The sequence below is a fragment of the Hydra viridissima genome, unplaced genomic scaffold, assembly GCF_058129835.1.
Source record: "Hydra viridissima isolate aposymbiotic clone 2 unplaced genomic scaffold, HvirCarnegie_v1 scaffold_9, whole genome shotgun sequence".
In the NCBI taxonomy this organism is placed as follows: Eukaryota; Metazoa; Cnidaria; class Hydrozoa; order Anthoathecata; family Hydridae; genus Hydra; species Hydra viridissima.
Window position 1 is genome coordinate 4,761,366 of NW_028324308.1, and position 21,135 is coordinate 4,782,500.

The window sequence follows — 21,135 nt, forward strand, 5'->3', positions numbered from 1 at the left end:
TTTCCTTTTGTTATATTCATATTGCATGTGTTTCACCAACAATAGATTTGCGTCGGTCCGTTGTTTTAAATCATTTTCAGAACTATGAAATCAGATTGAAAAATAAAATGTTTTAACAACTTATGAAAGATGTGACGAAAAAGCAAATATTTTTTAAAGGATCGAGGAACATTAGATAATGCTGTAAACTGAGAAAGCAATTCCTATCGAGACCTGTTATTAGGTAAAAATAATAAATATACCTAAATAATTTATATAAAAAATAAACATCTAAATACCTTTTAAAGTATGTTAATAAAAGAAAAAAAAAAAAAAAAAGAGTTAAACAACAGTTTACGAAAAAATTAGGGGTTTATAAATATAGCTGTGATTAAAGTATTTGCGTTTTTTTCAGCTATAAATATTCAACATGTGGCATCAAACTTAGAGGGCTCAGTAAGGTTATTTTATTACCTCAAATTTTTTAAATATTGACAAATGATGCTTTTGGTTGCCTTGGGCTATTTCAAAGCTGAGGGCCCTTTAGGCCGTCTGCTTTAAAAAAGCCCCAAGCTCCCAAAAAGCTTACACAGGCACTGATGTACTGCTGGACGTGAAAATGTTACAATTAAATGTTACAAGCAACATATAACGCATCCGAAAGAGTTACGGACCAAATGATAGTGCTCAGTGGAAAACACTTTCAGAATTCGTGGAAAGTTAAAAATGCTCTTTTTAAAACTACAAATACACTAAATGTCAGCGGTTGGAAGATTACGGAAGTAAATAACTATTTGACGTAGTTTAATGAACTTTTAAACAGGTTAAAGATAGACCACTGTTACTAGTTAAAGAGGGTCACCAGTCTTGTGTTTCTTTGGATGTTTTAGAATATTTTAGAAAGCATAACTGTTGTTCATTTTTTTCCTCATCTTACCCACCTGTTTCAGTTATTGGATGTGTGTTGTTTTGTGCTTTAAAACGAAAGTAATATACTTTTCTTGCTGAATACTTTGCTTGCTGAAGTCTCGAACCATTTTGGACCGAGAGAAACAGGTTTAAATGAAACTTTTGTTCATTCGCTTTGTTTTTAATGGCATTGCTGAATCAAACCAGGTGGCAAATTACATTCAAGTTCTGAGTTTAGATCAACCGGAATTTTACCAGTCACAGAACAAAGTATCTTATAGAACATTTTGATTCACGGCTTCTCATAAGATTTGGGTATAAATGAAAAGGCAAACCCATAGAAGACGAGGAAACTATTGCAAAATCATTAACCACCTCAGTTAAATGTCTACTCACCAATTAACCGTCTAAACATTGAAGTTTCCTCTGAAATCGAATCAAATAAACTCAACAAACGCTGCAAAATGCAGCAATACTTTTTTAACATCAATTGATAATGATATTTCAATCTTTGCGTGACAAATGCAAGATCATAGGCCTAAAACCACAAGCAGTGGTTAATAAAGTATGGATACCAGCATAAATACTTCAAAGTGGTAAAGCCTCTGAGGAATTAGTTCTTGAATTTGCAGTATTTATCCAAAATATCTTGTCTTTTTAGTTCAAAATGTTTAAATAATTAACAATACAAAAAACTTCCTAAAATATTTAAAATGACTTTTGTAATATTTTTCAATCGTTTGTAAAACGAAGCTTTCTGAAAATGCGCCAATTTTACCCCCATTTTGACCATGATGTTTTTAAAATTTTGCTTTTTAAATTACAACTTGTTAAAAGTATTTAAACAAATTGCATATTTTAAATGTATACAAAAAGCTGAAAAAAAAATAAATAAATAAAAGACAGAAAATAAATAAAGCAATCGATCGTTAAATTCCGAACGATGAAGAATTCAAAAAAAAAAAATAATAATAAAATGATTAAACTAATGCAAAAACTTCAATATTTATTTTAATCTAAGGAACTTGAAGATTATAAAAATGATTTTTATTTTAATATTCATCATTATTTCGAATAAATAAGCGAACATTTAGGCATCAACTTCTGCACATTGTCTTTGGGAATTTTTTTCTCTTCTAATGCCCATTCTCTAATAAAAAGTTTAGCAGTACTTATTGTTTTACCACTCTTACGCAAGTATTATTCGGTAATTCCCCAAAATTTCTCAATGGTACGGAATTGTGGGTGGTTTGGTGGATTTAAGTTTTTTCGTATGAATTTGATGTCTTTCAAATTGGTCTTCTTAGAATAATGAAAAGATGCAAAATCAGGCCAGAACCAACAGGGGACATCGTAACTTCGATAAAATGCAAAAGTCTAGCTGGCAAGCATTCCTTGATGTAAACATCCGAGTTTAAAGTTGACGATGTGACGAAAGCTCGAGATCTAAAACCACGGCTGCATATTGCTTGCCACGGGAGAAAAAGTTTGTCCAATGATTTATACTTGAACATGTTGCTGACACGTCCATGAAAAATTGAAGTGTAAAATTTTGGACCTGGGAGCTGTTTAAAGTCATATTTGATGTACGCTTCGTCATCCATAATTATGCAGCCATTAAATTTTGTAAGCACTTCGTCATTAAGTTTTTGAGCTCGAGTTTTAGCCGTCAGTGATTGCTTATCTGATCGGTTTGGATATTTAATGGCTCGATAAGACTTGAAGTTTTAAAATTTCTTAACTTTCCTGACGAAATACTGTGAAACTTTTGGCTCGTTCTCAGTTCAATAAGGCGGGATATTGCGTGAATGATTGTCCAATACTAATTGCTGCTTTCTTATCCTTAAAGCCACTCTTTCTCCAAGATCTTTTTGCTCGTTCGATAGATAGAGAGCTCTTGAATCTTTTTATGACCATATATGGTCATATATATATATGGTCATGTTTATATATAAACAGGAGTTTTGAAAGATTCGGATGCTTTAGCGATTGAAAGTAACGATGCAGAAGGATTTTGTGGATAATTGTGCAGATTTTTTTTTCGTTTTTATAACGGTTTTGATGACATTTTAATTAAGAGAAATATTTTGACTCGTTTGTTGATGTTTTTAATTAATACTATCATTACTTAATGTAATTACGCAAAAAAAATAATTTTAAAATAAATTAGTTATAAGTTTTAAAACGAAATTCATCGTTCCGAATTTAACCATAGCGTGCTTTAAAAATTTTAAAACCTATTTAAAAACTGAAAAAAATAAAAAAAACTAAACAAATAAAAATATTGTAAGAAAAGAAGCAATAAGTTAAAAACTCAGTTTTGCATTTTACAAAAACTGAATTCTTCCACTACAATCTTTTTTGATTGTTCATCATCTTCATCGTTATCTTTTTAAAATCAATACTTTAAAACCAGTGTTTTTTGGGATGACTTAAAACTAGTGTTTTCTTTGTGTATTTCTCTTTTTATAACTTGATGAAAAAATAGTAGACCTTTTACCTGTTCTGGAACAAGTTACTTATACTGTTCTCTTCTCAAACAAATTATTTTTTTCCTTTTTTCATAAAACCCCACAGAGCTTCACCTTGCTCTTCTAAAATCAAGCTGTTGACTATTTTTTCTGTAACTTTTTCAAAGTTTCTCGGACTTCATTAATTGTTTATTTCTCGAATGTTAGAACAACCTCTTTTTTATTTAGTTGCCATGTCTACTTATTCAATACACTTTTTTTGCATTTCATTCTTTTGAGGCTTTTAAACGAAGGTTTAGAATGAACGAAGGAAGTTTTCAAATATTGCATAAACATAAAAATCTTGCAATTACAGCTGTTAGCTTAGTTTTTCTGAAGATAGCAGTGTCTAGAATGCTTGCAGTTTTTACAACTCTAAACTAGCTTTCAGATCGCTTAACATACTCTATTAAAACATTTATTTGAACTTCAGACAGCGAAATGGTTTATTAGGGTTTTGCTTTGATCACAGCATTGGGAAAGCATAGGAATATCAACAACTGTGCTAAACGCAACAAAATGGAGTCTGTGATTTTATCAATGTTGGTAGGGTGTTTCATGGCCACCAAGATATTTTACACGAGTTTGCATTGTGTGAAAACTGTACTAATTTTTTCCTAAACTTTTATCTGTTTATTAAGATAAATGTTTAGGAAACGCTACTCTAAAAATATTTATAATTCGCTTCTTTACATTTAGCATTGAAAAATTAAACAAAATAAAAAATATTCTCAATGTCTGAATAATCTCATAATTTTCTCATAAATCAAACAAAAACGAATCTGAAAAAATCTGAAAATAGATCATTTTTTACAAGTATTGCCGGAATTTTAATCTCATCCTGCATTTAAGGAGGCATTACATGTTTGGAAATAGTTTAATTAATTGCAGCTGATAAAGAATTTTTTTGACAACGTAAATTTTAAATGTTTTAAAAGCAGACCTGCTTTTTGTTCATTGTCTTCACCATGTTCACCGCTAAAGGCTAAATAATTTACATCCTGAAATTGAAATAAATTAAAATTTTTTTTTTTAAGTTGCAAAATAATTAATTTCTAATTTCCATTCTATTTTAGTTCATTAAAATAAACAGTTACATCTTTGCGGGTAAATAAAAAAACTGTCGGTAGATAAAAAATTGTGCGCGTAGATAAAAAAAAACTGTGCAGGGAGATAAAAAAAACTTTGCGGGTAGATTAAAAAAAAAAACAAACTGTGCGGGCAGATAAAAAACTGCGAGTTGATAAAAAACTATTGGGTAGATAAAAAATAACAAACTCTGAGAGAAGATAAAAAAAATTGCCAGTAAATAAAAAAACCGTGCGTATAGATTAAAAAAATTGTGTGGGTATATAAAAATTATATACTCGCAATTTTTCAATTAGCTTTGTCCCTGTGATGAAAAGTAACTGCATCATAAAGGGGACTAAACTAATTGAAATGATGCATGAGTCATTGAATACCTATCTCATTTTTGGTTGCAATTATACTTGCTTCATACTGGGGAATTGATAGAACCTCAAAATTCGTTGAAGAAGAAACAGTTCAATCCCCTATATTTTTACTCAGTGTATAAGAGTTGCCGATAAGGCAATGGCCGGGGTGAATGAAAATGAGCAATTACTTTTACTCAGTAGTTGGTCAGCTTTACGTGAATAATTACTTCAACAACTTTACTTAAGTTTTTGTTCATGTAAAATTGAGCAATTACTGAGTAAATTGCTTACCTTTACGCGAATAAAAGTATGAAGAAAACTTCTGAAGTTTTTATTCACGTAAAGCTGACCATTTACTAAGTAAAAGCAGTTGCTCATTTTTATTCACTCGGCCTAATCGCTGATTTTAAAATGCAACTCATAAATGTTTTCGGTTATATTGAATTAGATCACCATAAATTATCATATATTATATAGATTATCTCATAACAAATCAATAGCTGTTGTATGAAATTTACGATACGTTTTCTATTTGGCACCACTAGCAAGAAGGAAATCAGGAGCCGTTTCTAATTTGAGATGCCCCCTCAATAAACCCGTAGCCTTTAAGGTTTCTAATAACAAGCCACCGAGACTTTAATATATATAATAACTATAAATGTATTTATAGAATATGCTTTCTTAATTTTGTTTGGTTTATTCGAAAATACTAACTTTTTACGAATTAATTCTTATGATAATATTTTACAAAAACTAAAAGCATTTTCTGCAATATTTAAGTTCAATAGACGTATTGCTATACAGCATCAAAAGTCGGTCCCGTCTGATTTTCTTGTATTTTTTTAAAAAGGAGGAGAAATGCTCCGCTGGTTAAAATGACGTATACTAAATGAAAGTAATTTTAATTATATTAAACGCTTTAATATCCAACGAAATATCCATGAAGTAGGAACATTTTTTCAGAAAATCTGTTTGAAACGTTGACGAATGAAAACTGGCAAGATATTTGCAGTAGAATGGCATTCAAAACTAGTTTTGAACTCAATACTTGGAAAATGGGGTTTCAAGAAGCAATATCAATAATGCTGCATGACTAGAGATAACAAAAGAAAAAAATATTTGTGGAGATAAAAAAAGGGAAAAAAAAAATACGAAGGTAACAAAAGAAAAATATTCTTAAGAATATTTTTTTGAATTATTTGTCCGAAAAGCATCATCGTTGGTTTTGTTAATTTCAGGTCTTTCAATCTGTGGACTCCATGGATCCGTGGATCCGTGGATTCGTGGAATCCGTAGATAGCTTTCGCATGAAGAGAATTAAAATTTTAAATACTTCTTTCTTTGGATTTATAATTTAACAGTTAAAGATCTAAAAATAAAAAGCAACGAATGGCTTCTTATGAATCTTCAATCCAAAGTATGCTTATCTCTCCAGCACATCCTTCTTCAAAGCCATTCATCTATTTATTTTCTTTAATTGCGTAAAGTTTCGTCTTCATAAGATCATCTTTGTAGCTGTAAATACACTTGTTTTAGCAATTACATTAACAAACACGTTTAATCTATATTTGATAATCATTCCGTAAAAGATTTTGTGACAATAGTTTTTTTTAAACGGTTTTAACGTTTTAATGAATAGTTAGTATAAATATTAAAGATAAAAAAAACTGTTTACTTTGTATGCGCCAATGTATATAGTTTGCCATTTGTATCGGCTCATAATGTTGATTAAAAATGCATGCAATCGCGTTTGTTTGTTAAAGTTAAAATCTTTTCCTGTTAAGTGTTGAACATAAATGTAAACCCATTCATACACATCTTCACCCCAATCACCCACATCTTCACACTAACCAACCACATCTTCGCACCAATCACCCATATTATCATATAATCGCGCAATTGTGGTGTTTTTTAGCTTTCATTTAAAGTACGACTTCGCTTTTTGATTTTCAGATTAAGATATATTTGTCTTTAATATTGACATCGTTTTCCTATCGGATAAAATCAGAATTTTATTAAATCTTTTTATATAGAAAATCCGCTTCAAAACCCTTTTTTTATATTTGTGATATTAATTGTTAATGAAAATATGAAGCATGTAATAAATGATATAAATCTAAGGGGTTTAAAGGTGCTAAATCTAAAGATTTATGATCAAGATTGTTAAAGATGCTAGAGATTGTAAATTGAGAATACTCTTTAGTTTTAACTAGAATTATAATTCGTTTATATAGGAATATTATCGAGAAATAATTTTTCCTGTCTCTGATTACTTTGAAAACAAGCCATAAATGGAGTCTCCTCCTATTTATTAATGATAATTAGGCCTTTGATTGTTTTCCAAGGAGATTTTTTCATTCATTAAATTTGTAAGTAGGTTCAAAACTGTCAAAAGTCTCAAGAGCAACTTTAATTAAGATCACCTTTTCAAAGTAATTTTACAGTAAGAAGAATTCAATCTTAAGGAACCATCTCTCAAAAGATGAGCGTATTTAGATATATGGTATGCTATAGCTTTTCATTAATTGCATAATTAGGTTACTTGCCGTCCGTTTCATGTTTGTGTATATTGAAACTAGTACATTTGATTTTATACGATCAGTTTTGTAACATTCGCAACTTTTTATTTTTGTTTTTATTTGAAACATTAATATTCAACAATAAATTAATAATAATTATTCAACTTTGCTATATTTGAATATTTTAAACTTAGTACTGCTTTGATAGCTAATTACAAATACCGCAAAATTTTGGTAATAAAAGCGTCAGAAAAAGATAGTCAAACCACGAGAATGAGAAAAAGATCACACCGCGAGAATAAAATCGAAGCGGAAGTTTTCAATAATAATACTAAATTGTAAGCAGCCGCATTTTCCTGAACAAAATAAGTTCAATTAAACTTCAAAATTATACTTCCTAAAAACTTTATTTCACGAACTACTTTTAAAAAATATATATTAAAAAAAATTCATCTAAGCAACTAGTTTTAACACAACTAGCTCTTAATTAAAATAGCTCCAGTCTATATACGGGACTGAATTATAAAATGTTGCGGAAATCTTGAGTTTAGTTACAGCATCTTATATTATTTCTCTGACATTTTCTGCAGTTTCATCGCTATCTGACTTAATAGAAACAAAATATCGCGATAGTGGAAAAATAATTAAAGAGAAATTAAGCTAATTTGCATTTTTTTAGCTATTTTTTCTATGAAATTTATAGGTGTTAGATAAACACCTATAAATTTGATAGAAAAATAAAATATTGATAATATATCATTATAAATAGAATTAATTAAAAAGATTTGAAGATATTGTTTATATTATATTACATTATTTTATATTATATTATATTATATTATATTATATTATATTATATTATATTATATTATATTATATTATATTATATTATATTATATTATATTACATTATATTATATTATATTATATTACATTATTTTATATTATTTTATATTATATTATATTATATTATATTATATTATATTATATTATATTATATTATATTATATTATATTATATTATTTTATTTTATATTATATTATATTATATTATTTTATATTATATTATGTATATAAACAATATTTTTAAATTTTTTTAATCAATTTTATTTTCCTCAGACGTGACGATTTAAATGAAATGAAGGTTTTAAAGCCAAAATAATGGTGTCAAATAAACGATTATCTCTTAGACATTATTTCCTTTGGCGATAGAAATAAAAGCTTTTATCGGACGTGGGGTGTGGGCGGGTGGTGGATGTTCTTTGTAGCTCAAATCGACTGTACTTTCAGTAGCAAAATAAAAGTAGAAATTAAAATAGAAGTAGAAATTTTTTAACCATAAATCAATTTTGTGGTTTGGAACATTTCTCCTCCTCTTTAAAGAAATAATTAAAAACGGTTACGAAAAATTTCATCCTATTCATATTATAAATCTTATACTAAAAAATTCATCTAACTTTTTTATATTTGTTTTTTTCCCGGCGTAGAAAGACACCATGCTAACATATTTTCATTATTATTTACAATACTTTTGAAAAAAACCTTCCAACAACTCCAAATAAACCGTATAAATTTCAGCCGCATAAATTTTAAATATATTTCGGAATTTGTCGAGAAATCATAAAAATTTTTGTTGATCAAAAGGAAAAAATATTCTCATAAATTTTGCCAAATTATTGTTGAGGTTTTTTGTTAGAACTTCATAAATGAAGGGCTTAGTGAAAAAAGTACTTAAGTCACAAAGTAAATGTTTTAAGAAAATCTACTTTGATCAGCCATTTTAAATCCTTGTTTTGAAGTGTTATATCTCTGATCAAACTAAATTTTCTCAAAACATTAATTTTGTGACTTGAGCACTTTTTCCACTGAGCCCTTCAAATGAATTCAAACTTTTCTTAATTTTTATGTTTTTTAAAAAGTTTTTGTTTTTACTTTGATTTCTGCAATTTCATGTTAACTTATTGATAATTTCAAAATATATTAGTTTGAAAATATTTAGAACTTATAAACTTATTTACTCATTCATTTGCCCTTTTCAAAATACGATGCACGAAATGTTCTGTCTTTAAGCGTTGGTACATTTAGAGCAATAAAACTCACTATTTAGTAAAGAGCTAAGCGAGAACTTATTTTAGAATGGTTTGTCTTTGAAAAGCCTTTTTTTATTTTAAAAACTTCGGATTCTGAACTATTTTGACAAATTCAATCTGTGCTCAAAAAAGCCTCCATTTCTAAATGTTTTTTAACTATGTCGAGAATAGCTTTTGATTTAAAAAACATCACTGCTTACGTTAAAGCTGCTTTTGTGCGATTCATAAATCTTAAATTTGATGACGACGAAAAAGATTTATTAGCTTACTATTGCGGCTTTTTGATTACTATAGACAAGGTGTTTTAATAACCATCGGTGTTTTAAATCTTAAACACGTGATAAAATAAGACGTAAAGCATTTCCAAAACGCTATAAGACGGATAGTGTCATGACACTGATAGAGATGATTCACATTAGTAATAAAAAGACGTACTGATCTATTGTTATTTCAAAATAACTTCTGTGTAAATGGGGTTTACTTTGAATTTGCACGTTTTTATAAATTTACTTTTGAGTTTTCTTGTGTAACTTTCAAAAAAAGTTTTAATTCTTTATTCGTTTTTTGGGAAAGAATGTAACATAGAGAAGTTTTTAGCCTAGCCAGCACTTTTCTGTTTGCCGACTTTTATTCTGGTTACAATCAAATAATGCTTTTTGTTTTAACGCTCATACAAAATTTCATCAATAGCTAAAATATCAAAAAATAATTAAACAATAAAAATAGTTAAACAATATTAAAATTTCAGTCATCTAACTGATAGATTAATGGTAAAAATATCATACTACAGTTTCATTGCAAAAGTGAATCCGTTAACTTAAAACGTTAGTAGGAGTTCGTTTTTAAATGATTTAAAGCCTTTTTTTTTATCTAACTTTTTATTTCACAAAAAAAAAAAACTTTTGGATTAGTTATGAGAGCACATTAAAATCCAAATACTTTTATATATCTAATTCATTATCGCGATGATACAAATCGTTTTTGATTCTTTAAAGATTTTAATCATACTTTTTAAAAATTTATAAATATTTCAGAAAAAGCTACGAGGGTTGGCACATTAGAGTCGCTATAAAAGTTGAGTTTTCTTTGGATCATAGAATATTTGATAAACATGATTATAGCCAAAGTGCACGTCTTTCTGATTTAATTTTATCTGTTTTCTAAAAACAATATAGCCAATAAAAAAGGTTTGTTGAAGATAGTTCTCTGTGTTCATTTTGGCGTCTATAATTTAAGTAGCGGTGGAATGTTTGCTTTTATTCCCATACTAACGCCTTCCAAAGCAAGTGTTTTCTTGGCAATCTCCTTGCACCGAAAATTGAATTTACAGGAGGCAGTTTTTACAGCATTTTCCTCTTTAAAAACTGTGACCTAAGAAATGCTTTGAGCTTTTTTTTTTTTTTACGTATTTCATCATTCGTAACGATACACAGTTCATTATTATCAATAACTATTTACAGTTTTCCTCCACGTATTTTAGCTGAAGAACATTTTTTTGAATATCTGTTCAGAAAGAATTTTTGTTGGTTGTTGTTTGTTTAAATGTTGATTGTTGGTTGTTTAAATGCTGTTTTTACGTTTAATTGTCTCGTTTAATAGAATAACAATTTTCTCCTGCTGCGGGTACAACAATTTCTTAATCTTTTTCCGAACAAAATTCCTTAAGTGGAGCACAAAACTAACCCCCGGACAAACATCCGTACTACAACGGGTATGGGAGAAAAATAATGCTTAGGTATTGGAGATACGGTTCTTTTCCTACAACCATCTAAAATTTTGAAAACTTTTGTGCTCTGAAAAAATTGCAAAATTGCGCAGTTGTTTAAAACCTCTCATATTTTTTCTTATAGAGATATTTTGAGAAGACTGATTTTGTTTTTTCCTGATATTTCGTTGACACAAGAACGTATTTTTTCTACTTTTATTTTACATTATTTCTGTAAATAAAAAAAACCTTAAATAAAGTTAACATTTCCGTGCCAAATTTTCATTTTTTTTTTCTTTTCTTTTTAAAGCTGTAAAGCAAGTTTACAAAAATGTAAACTTTATTCATACAAAAACAAAATCGTGTTTTAAGCAGTTTTTTTTTATGAATCCTGTTTGAATCAACTTAACAACAATGTAAATTTTGATTCTGATTTAAATCTCGGAAAATCAACTTAACTAACACCAACGAATAAAATTTGCACTGTCACTATCCGTCTATATTTTAATAGACAATTTTAATCGTGTTTCTAGACAATTTTAATCTTGTTCAATTTTAAACGATGAGCAAATAGTTTTTGCTCATCGTTTTTTCATGGCCAGGTTTTAATTTTATAGTAAGGCACCCAATAAAAACGTTTAATATTTTCTAAAAGAATACTTAAACCTTCGTTACACTATTCACTTTTAGGTCGCGCAGAATAATTGAATTTCCGTACACAGGGTGAACATAAAGAGCTGTGATAGCTATGAGAGGTTATTGGCATTTTGGTGCATTAAACCAAATAAAATCGAATCAACTAATGCTACTAATTTAAACATCCAAGAACAAGGACACGTACTTTTGTAATTTTTATTCTTGAGAAAGTGCAAAAGTGGCTCACAGGTTTCGTAATTGTTTGCAATTAAAACACTCGTCATCCGTTCAATAATATGAAATAAATTTTCAATTAATCCTGATTATGTTTGTATTACATTGTATAGGTACGCATGAAAGCAAAACATGTTTTTTTTAAAGAAAAAAAAAACTACGAATAATAAACGACCAATAATAAAGCACCAGTAATTGCCGTTAAAAAAGTGTTATGTGGAAAAAAGGTTTAGAGAAACTCGCTTCAAAAGAATACAATTCTACTAAGGGCTTCAGCAGACATGTTACAGAATTTCAATTACACACAAAAGAGGGTATGCGATTTCTTTTAAGTAGGAGCCATCAAAATTAAGTTTGTTAATCTGAATTTAAAATGGTTTTACTGGTTTAAAAAAACAATAGTTTTATAAACTTTAAGCAAAAGTGATTAATTCAAAAAAAGAATACACTTAAAAAATATTCAAATAATACCATTAAGTTAGCACAATATATTTAAAATTGGGTTCAACATTAACATCATGCAAGTATATTTCCACATCATAACAATCTATTGCCGAAGCTATTGTTTTAATGAGGGAGCAGCAAGTCGTAATATTTAAAGTGGATGCTTTTAGATAGTAAAGAGACCTGTCCATATCCGGTTTCTTACTGACCTTGGATACTTATGACGAATAAACACGTGAAAAAATAATGAATTTTAAACACGCGAAAAAATAATGAATTTTAAACACGTGAAAAAAAAAATTTTAAACAGGTGAAAAAATAACGAACTTTAATCAGTTTCTATTTGAAATGGTAACGGATTTTTTTTTTTAACGTTTTATATATAATTATTATATATATAAAAATTATTAATGCAAGTTTTTCTTTTCTTGTTACTTATTTTGATTTCCAAATTTTTTTTTAATTTTCAGGGCGAGCAATTCAGGTTTTTTGCGTCTTTATCAGCTGAAGACATTAAAGGTAAAAACAAAGTAGTTTTTTTTAAAGAACAATAAACAACTATAATTACAAATAAGATATAACAATATAAAACTGTCGATTATTTACATATTTATTGAAAATTTCATAATATTTTTAACAATATATATATTGATATAAAAAAAAAATAAAAATATTTTTATACATATATTTAAAAATAACAATATACAAGTATATATATATAAAAATATATATATTTATGTTATAGAAGGAAAGTCTCCCGGTTTTCTATCATTTTATATTGAAGTGACTACTAGGAATGAATTTTATTTGTTTTCGTGTTGGGCGACAAAACGTCTTAAGATAATGTTTGTTATTAAGATACAAACCTTGAGCGTATTTATATACCAAATTTACACACCATATTTATAAAATTATTAGTGTAAACATTCTATTAAATTACTCAGCAGAACCCGAAAAACACCGTTTTCATTTCAGAAAATACCATAGTAACATAATTTTTTCGGTTCTGGGAGTATTCACGAAAAAGAAAACAGGAGGTTTGAGTGAATGGGTTTTCGCAAACAGAAAGAATGTGAAAACGACCATATTCCGTATTAATTTACTAACGCTTTGATGACAACCTGGAGGATCACATTGTAGAGAGAAGAATAAGAACTAATATTTCTTAAACCTTTGATGCTTAATGATTGTCATATAAACGTGAAGATTTGCAGCAAATGGAATTTTACATCTTAAACCATTTTGGGATTTCCCACATCGGTATAAAGAAAAGAATTCCATCTGCTAACCACATTGGATAATCTATCCATAATTAAATCCTACCTATCCCAACCGACTGGAATCCATTTGAAATACGTTATCATTTTTTTACTATAAGAATATATTCCTAAGACCGTAAAAACTCTTAAAAGGACATTTAACATTCCCGAATTTCCCTCTGGTTATTAATAAAATGTCAAGTTTTTACCGGCACTTTCCCGGTCAATTTTTAAAAATTTCTTTTCCAGTGAAATAACAACAATTTTTTTAAAAATCTTTTTCCGTTAAATAGTGTTTCTTTCCGTTAAAAATTCCGATTACAACGGAGTTCACGAGAACAAAGTTCCAGTAGTTCCTGTACACAAGTAAAAGCTACAAAATTACACCAAGTTACAAAATTAATTAAAAGTTAAAAAATTTGAATAAATGTTTTAACTTAAAGTTATATAAAGCTCATCTAGAAATCTGTCCGAACAAACATTTTTAAATTGGCCCTGGTTTTTTTACTCCATTTAAAACCATATCATGAATATTCTGACAAAGCTTAATTTCAAATTCAAGTTTTACGCAGTAAACAGAAACAGCAGATTTTGTTTTTCTAAAATGACGTACGAGTTATATTTTGTGCTTATCTCACCGAAGACATTTCATGTCACAGGTAATTCTCTGTTAGTAGAAGATGGAGCATTTATTGTTAGTCACAGCAAGTTTGTTTTTTGATAATTTAAACCTTAAACCTTAATCCTTAAAGGTTACAAGGTGCATATATATATATATATATATATATATATATATATATATATATATATATATATATATATATATATATATATATATATATATACACATATATATATGTATGATTATTGACAATTGCAAAAAAAGTTCTTAAGCATTCTTACTGCCATCAGAAAGATTAACGTAAAATAGTTAAAAACTGCTTTTTAAATATCACTCTTTAATTCATTTTTCAAACAGTAAAAAGAAACTGTTTCACTGAAAATTTCTTTAAAAATTTTCCGAAATTTCTCATAGCAATAAATGAGTTACAAATATTTATTTCCATCAAGTATAGCTTCTTCAAAAACTACCTAATTAAACATTAATAAACTTCAAATTTGACCTAAGTATACTTTCAGAAATATGCTAATGATATATATATATATATATATATATATAGTAATATTAAGCATCTTTTTCAAGCGCATCTTTTTAACGAAAACTCTTGATAACTTTTATCTAAAAACATTTTTTGATATTACCTTTTTTGCCCTTAAATCAATCGAACAGACTTTTCTTCTGTAAAAATAGCATCAACAGCATTTTTTGTAACATTTTTAGAATTTACAGGCCTATCTACTTTTCTTTTATAATTTCTCATGTCTGTAGATCTGTAGTGTTATATAACTTAAGTGAATTTACGGCTAATGCGAAAAGTTGTAAGTTGGCTCATGTTGCCAACTAGCCCCGTGATCATTGTGCCAACTAACCTCATAAGCTTTTTGCTAATAAAATGGCTTATAAATCCCCAAAAACGCAAAATATTGAGAAACAAAATGTGACTGGTTAGAGTGAAACATACAACACCTACATTTTTTCGAGTTTAGCTAACGATGTTGTTTTTTAAAATTGAAAAAGAAATATAGTTACAAAAGTTACAAAATTAGCAAAAAAAACAAAAAAATCGCTGTAACTTCTATGCACATGCGCTTGTAGCTCTAATACTATACTGAAAGATAAATTAGTTAAGTGCGAGGGTTCAATGGAAATTTAGGAAATTTCTGGTGGAAAATTCCAAAGTTAAACGCAGTGTGTCATCTTACCCCTGTAGCCAACTAACCCCGGTCTCCCCTATATATTTATATATATAAATCTAATGTAAAGTTCATGCACATCGTGACTAGATATTAGCTAAATGTAAGCCTTCTTCTTCCGCGTCTCTTCAGGGCATAGACGCCAGCAATCTAGCCTGCATTTGTATCTGTTATGTCAAACGAAAGAAATTCTCTTCAAACAGTTTTTAAGCCTATAAAACAGATTTCGCTTTTTGAGTAGAGGTTTAGCCGTAACATTTTCAAGAAAAAAAGACCGACGGGAAGTTCTAAATCTGATGAGTTAGCAACCAAATGATTGGATTAATATTTAGTTGATAATTATAAAATGTAATTAAGAAGGTATAAATGAATTTGACCAACTAAAAAGGGAGTTTTGTCACGTGACATTTTATCGCGGAAAAACTTTCTAAACTAATTAGTCATTATTTTCAGCCTTAAATCAAACTATTTTACTAAAGAATAATAAGATTACGAACTAATACAAGTTTAAAAAAAGTTAAAAATCCACCACCAGATGGACTAGAGTTGAATTTGCCTAGAATAAGAAAAATCACGCGTCACGTAATGAAGTTGTAAAAAATGGGTGAATATTCCATTTCACAAAATATCAATTAAACATTTTGTTCATTGCGTCGGGAAGCCTTGGACCTAGACCTCCAGTAGATACTTCCGGAAACAAAAAGAACCAAAAATGTATTTTCTGAGAAAATATGAAAAAGTTGTTTTTTTAGTGCTTATTGCTAAAATGAAGATAGGAGAGTCTTTGAAAAAATTAAAAATAAAAATCACTTTATTTAGCACCCCCATACCAGATATAAGGTTGTGTGAATAATTTTGCAGAATTATTAAACTTTATTTAATGCTTAATTTCAAAATAAATTTCCTGTTTATATCGGTATTTCAAGGATATCTGTTAAGATAGAAAATGAAAAAAAAAAGATTTTGTGAAAAATTCATGTTTTTTTTGTTGTTTTTTTTTAAGAATACAAAAAAGCATTTCGCTCTTATGACAAGAATAACGATGGTTTTATAAATGCCAAAGAACTGTTGTATTTATTGAGAAATCTTGGCGAAAATCCAACGGAAGAAGAACTTATGGACATGTTGCTCGAGGTATCTTCCATTTTTATGTGAAGCGTGAGAAGTAAACATTTTAAAATAGATAAAAAGCAAATCATGAAACTATTCTAACTTACTGCATTTGCTTCCTTTTTACTAAACTTTAATTAAATTATTGAATTTATCAATAGATGGATAAGGACAGAAATGGCGTTATAGATTTTGCGGAGTTTATGGAAAGTATGGCTATAAGAAAGAAAAATGACGATATCAGCTGTTTGACTGAAGTAAGGAAAATAATGTATGACCAAAATTGAATGAAAAGGAGGAAAGTTGAATGAAAAAGAGAAAATAACGAACTTTTATCGTAAACTGTTTTCATAGAATCTTCAAAAGAATCTCTTAAAACTTTCGCAAATGAAACAAAAAGCATCATTTTTTGTTCTAGAAAGTTTTTATTTTGTTCTAGAAAGTTTTTTATCTTATCAAATTCAAATATTGTTAGAAAAAAACGTTTTGTATAGTATTTAAATTATAGGCATTTAAAGTGTTCGACCTTAATGGAGACGGGTTTATCAGTGCCAGTGAGTTTCGAACCGTAATGAAAAGTTTAGGAAATGACATAACAAGAGAAGAAGTAGATGATATTATTAAACTTGGTGATATTAATGGTGACGGTCTAATCGATTATGAAGGTTAGTCAATCAATTCCAATCCCAGCAAACACACAACGTTGAAACAACATTGAAATAACGTTGATCAACGTCGATCAACGTTATTTCAACGTTGTTTCAACGTCGTGTACTTGGTGGGATTGTACGTATGTATTTATGTATGTATGTATGTATGTATGTATGTATGTATGTATGTATGTATGTATGTATGTATGTATGTATGTATGTATGTATGTATGTATGTATGTATGTATGTATGTATGTATGTATGTATGTATGTATGTATGTATGTATGTATGTATGTATGTATGTATGTATGTATGTATGTATGTATGTATGTATGTATGTATGTATGTATGTATGTATGTATGTATGTATGTATGTATGTATGTATGTATGTATGTATGTATGTATGTATGTATGTATGTATGTATGTATGTATGTATGTATGTATGTATGTATGTATGTATGTATGTATGTATGTATGTATGTATGTATGTATGTATGTATGTATGTATGTATGTATGTATGTATGTATGTATGTATGTATGTATGTATGTATGTATGTATGTATGTATGTATGTATGTATGTATGTATGTATGTATGTATGTATGTATGTATGTATGTATGTATGTATGTATGTATGTATGTATGTTTTCCCGCTAATGTCTGTTGTTTTATTTGTTATTTAGGTGCGTTCTCAAGGTGAAAAATCTTCAGTTATGTTTATTTATACATACAGTTCATTCTTTTTTAGAATTTGCGAAAATGTTAACCCACGCGTTCGATGAGCATTAGAAGGTGTAAAATGAAAACGAAAAAAATGGAAGCTCAAGAACCTTTACTGGGCCGACGGAAGTTACAGCGTATGAACAGGCAGTTACTAGATATGCGAGATCTATAATTCAATTAACTGTAGATAATTAACAGGACGTAGAATTCTGTCAATCAAAAATTTGCTTCATAAGTTTGCGATTTTATAAACATTTAACGAGATTGAACTACATTAGCACATTTTGTATTTGGTATTTTGATGCAGATTACTTTTACTTGGACCGCAAGGAAAATGGTGAAACAATCAAATTTATTACTTGCTTTATTTTGCCATTTATGTAAATATGTCAATTACAGTAAGAATTAATTCAAGCTTTACTAGATTCTATCCTTGAAGGCAATAATGATTTTTGTTGAAGATTATCAAGATAATTATTACAATAGATACCCAATCAAATAGATTTGGTCTATGTTAATTATCATGAAAGTTTTGCATAAGAAAAAATTGATAAAACAAATATATTTGGGTCTTTGTTGATATCGCAAACATCAATAAATATGCAATTGGTTTAAGCATTCTAAAATTTTAATGAATAATTGCTACAGCAACTTCCCTTTCTTTTATCAAATCTTATGGAAAGATGAAATATGTATAAACGCAGCTTTAATTGCAAATAATACTAGCTTTTTAACGCTATGAATAGTAATAATAAAATAAAAGTAATTCAGTTGACTGCTGACTAATATTGATATGCTGAAAAAGTTCCATTAATGCAAGGGTTATAAAATTAGCCTAACAACGCAATATTTTTTTCTGCAACACTATAAAGCAAGATAATATAAAATAATATTTTCAGATTATATTATTATAAAGATTGCAATCGGACCACATTGTACTTTACATAGAGTAAAGAAATTAAATTAAAAAATTTTATCATTATATTGTTTTGAGATAGTACGCAGTGCTATTTTATTTCAAAGATGGTCGTTTTTAACGTTTAAATTCTCTCCTAATCTACAATATGTCTTATTTACTGGGCTTACAAATTACTGGGAGACATAAAACCGATGAATAAAATGATTTTGTTTAAACTGAAAAAACAGTACGCTAATAAACAATTAAAATAAAAACATGCTTTTTAATCCCTTTTTTTTTTTTTTATCGATAATTATATTTTAAGCAACATTTTTGCACAACAAAAAGTTCAACATGGCTGCTCCTGGATGTTCAACATGATTTATCCGAACAAGTTAAGTATCTAAGATTCTCTGAAAGAGTCATATTCATATTTGAAACTAAGTTTGAGTATTTTCAACTTTTTGTAATTCGGAACTGTCACACTCTCCCATCAGAAAAACTACCCTATCAAAATGCATAAAATACAAAACAATAGAAAGTAAAGATAGGAAAAGAAAGTGAAAATGCAATAGTTTGTGTGTAAAACATTCGGATAAATAATTAATGCTCATTTCTTGTTTCTATTTGTTTAGTTTCAAGGATTTTTTTTTTCTTTTTACCGTTTTTATTGATAAAGTTAAATGTAAGTTAAAAAACAGAAAAAAACATCAAATAACAAGCGCCCTAACGGCTGCAAAAATATGTTTTCAAAAAGAAATAAAAAGGAAATAGCTATTTGGAAAATTTTTTGAAAATTTCGGTCACAAGTTTTAAGTTTGTTATTTTCATTTTATCAGCAACCAAATCATCAAGTCAATACATAATTAATCAAAACACTAAGCGGTATAAAAGTATTTTTTGATTTTAACTATACATATATTTTTTATTTTATAACTCAGGTGATAATTATGGAAAAAAGCTCTAGGATCAATTGCATTGCTGTTGATGAAAGCTTAGCAAGTGAAGAGGCTTTTTTATGGTACATAGAAAACTATCACAGAAAAGATGATACTCTTCTTATAATCCATATTCACTGCATGCCTCCGATGCCTTCTACAACAACAATTTGCATGGAGTCGTTTCCTCTAGAAAAATACTATAAGGCTGTAGAAGCAAGCATCACAAAAAGTAAGGGCATACTACAAAAATTCCAAACGTTGTGCGAAAACAAATCCATTAAACATGAACTTGTATTGGATGAAGATTTTCATTTTCCAGGTCATATGATCTGCGAGTTATGCTTCCAATTTGATGCCAGTGTAATTTTTATTGGAACTCGAGGATTTGAGAAGAGTTCAAATGCATTTCTTGGATCCGTTAGCTATTACCTTCTACACCACGCTCATATTCCGGTTGTTGCTATTCCGGAAAAAAAGGCTTAAAGTATTTAGAAACAGTTTTTGAATTTTTGCATAATAATCAACGGGGGGTAAAGTGCACATGTTCATAATAAAAGGCATCTACTCAGTGATTTAAGATTTAAGATTGTGGTCAATATTATTGTAGTATGGTATTTTTTTTGTTTCCAATGCAATCCTTGTCATAGATTTAAAGAAACATCATTTCTGAATCAAATGTGCCACCAGTTGAATAAGAAAACAGCTCTCCAAGACTATACTGTGCAATTTCTTACTTAGCACAATTTTATAAATACGACAACTTGTTACAAATTTCAAAAGCATTAAAAGCTGATAACAAGAAAGCTCGCTGACACATATTGACGCGATCGCTTTTTTGCGCTCTTGGAAGAATACTTATAACTAGTTTGGTAGAATACGTATAATTACTTTTGGGAGAATGCGTGTAATTACTTTTGGGAGAATACGTGTATTTAGTTATAGGAAAATACATATAATTACTTAAGAAGAATATGTATTATTACTTCGCGCGTCAAGTAAAATAATCCCAACCATCTCTATTCCCAATTTGACTGTAAAGAAAATTGTGTCTCAGATAAGCATATTACAAAGATATAGAATATAAATCTCAGTACAATTGTGTTTTTAGATCACATCATGTACAAGTACTCACAATTTAACAAAAAATTACGCTAATTGTAAAGTAATTGAGTGAAGCTGCAAATGCAACTGGATATAGTAGATTTTCGATGCAGTATATACGCTATGGGTTATGGATTTGTTATACAAGTCAAACTTCCTTAGACGAGTACATCA

The 21,135-nt window shown here is 28.5% G+C and overlaps 2 protein-coding genes across 5 annotated transcripts; both read left to right on the forward strand.

Annotated features, from left to right (window-relative positions):
• The first annotated feature begins 118 nt into the window (after positions 1–118).
• Positions 119–18,441, forward strand: LOC145185557 (uncharacterized). 4 transcript variants are annotated; one of them, XM_090098816.1, is made up of 7 exons: positions 119–223; positions 395–435; positions 12,931–12,979; positions 16,538–16,668; positions 16,806–16,901; positions 17,153–17,309; positions 18,047–18,441. In XM_090098816.1, exons 4-7 carry the CDS (start codon positions 16,651–16,653, stop codon positions 18,085–18,087), a joined length of 312 nt encoding a protein of 103 aa, XP_089954942.1. In that variant the 5' UTR covers positions 119–223; positions 395–435; positions 12,931–12,979; positions 16,538–16,650; the 3' UTR covers positions 18,088–18,441. The 4 variants fall into 4 exon arrangements, with proteins under 4 accessions (XP_089954942.1, XP_089954940.1, XP_089954939.1 ...); XM_090098814.1 differs by lacking the exons at positions 119–223; positions 395–435 and adding an exon at positions 7,190–7,337; XM_090098813.1 differs by lacking the exons at positions 119–223; positions 395–435 and adding an exon at positions 12,113–12,330.
• Positions 18,442–19,842: 1,401 nt separating this feature from the next.
• On the forward strand, positions 19,843–20,970 carry LOC145185792 (uncharacterized). Its single transcript, XM_090098817.1, has one exon. The coding sequence runs from the start codon at positions 19,870–19,872 to the stop codon at positions 20,341–20,343; it is 474 nt and encodes a 157-aa protein (XP_089954943.1). The 5' UTR covers positions 19,843–19,869; the 3' UTR covers positions 20,344–20,970.
• Positions 20,971–21,135: the final 165 nt, after the last annotated feature.

Excerpts from the sequence above, each read along its gene's own strand:
- LOC145185792 (XM_090098817.1), top strand. The coding sequence starts at position 19,870 with ATGGAAAAAAGCTCTAGGATCAATTGCATTGCTGTTGATGAAAGCTTA.
- LOC145185557 (XM_090098813.1), top strand. The coding sequence starts at position 12,298 with ATGTTACAGAATTTCAATTACACACAAAAGAGG. Across the intron at positions 12,331-12,930 it reads TCAATTACACACAAAAGAGG|GGCGAGCAATTCAGGTTTTT; the intron begins GTATGCGATTTC and ends TTTAATTTTCAG. Across the intron at positions 16,669-16,805 it reads TTATGGACATGTTGCTCGAG|ATGGATAAGGACAGAAATGG; the intron begins GTATCTTCCATT and ends ATTTATCAATAG.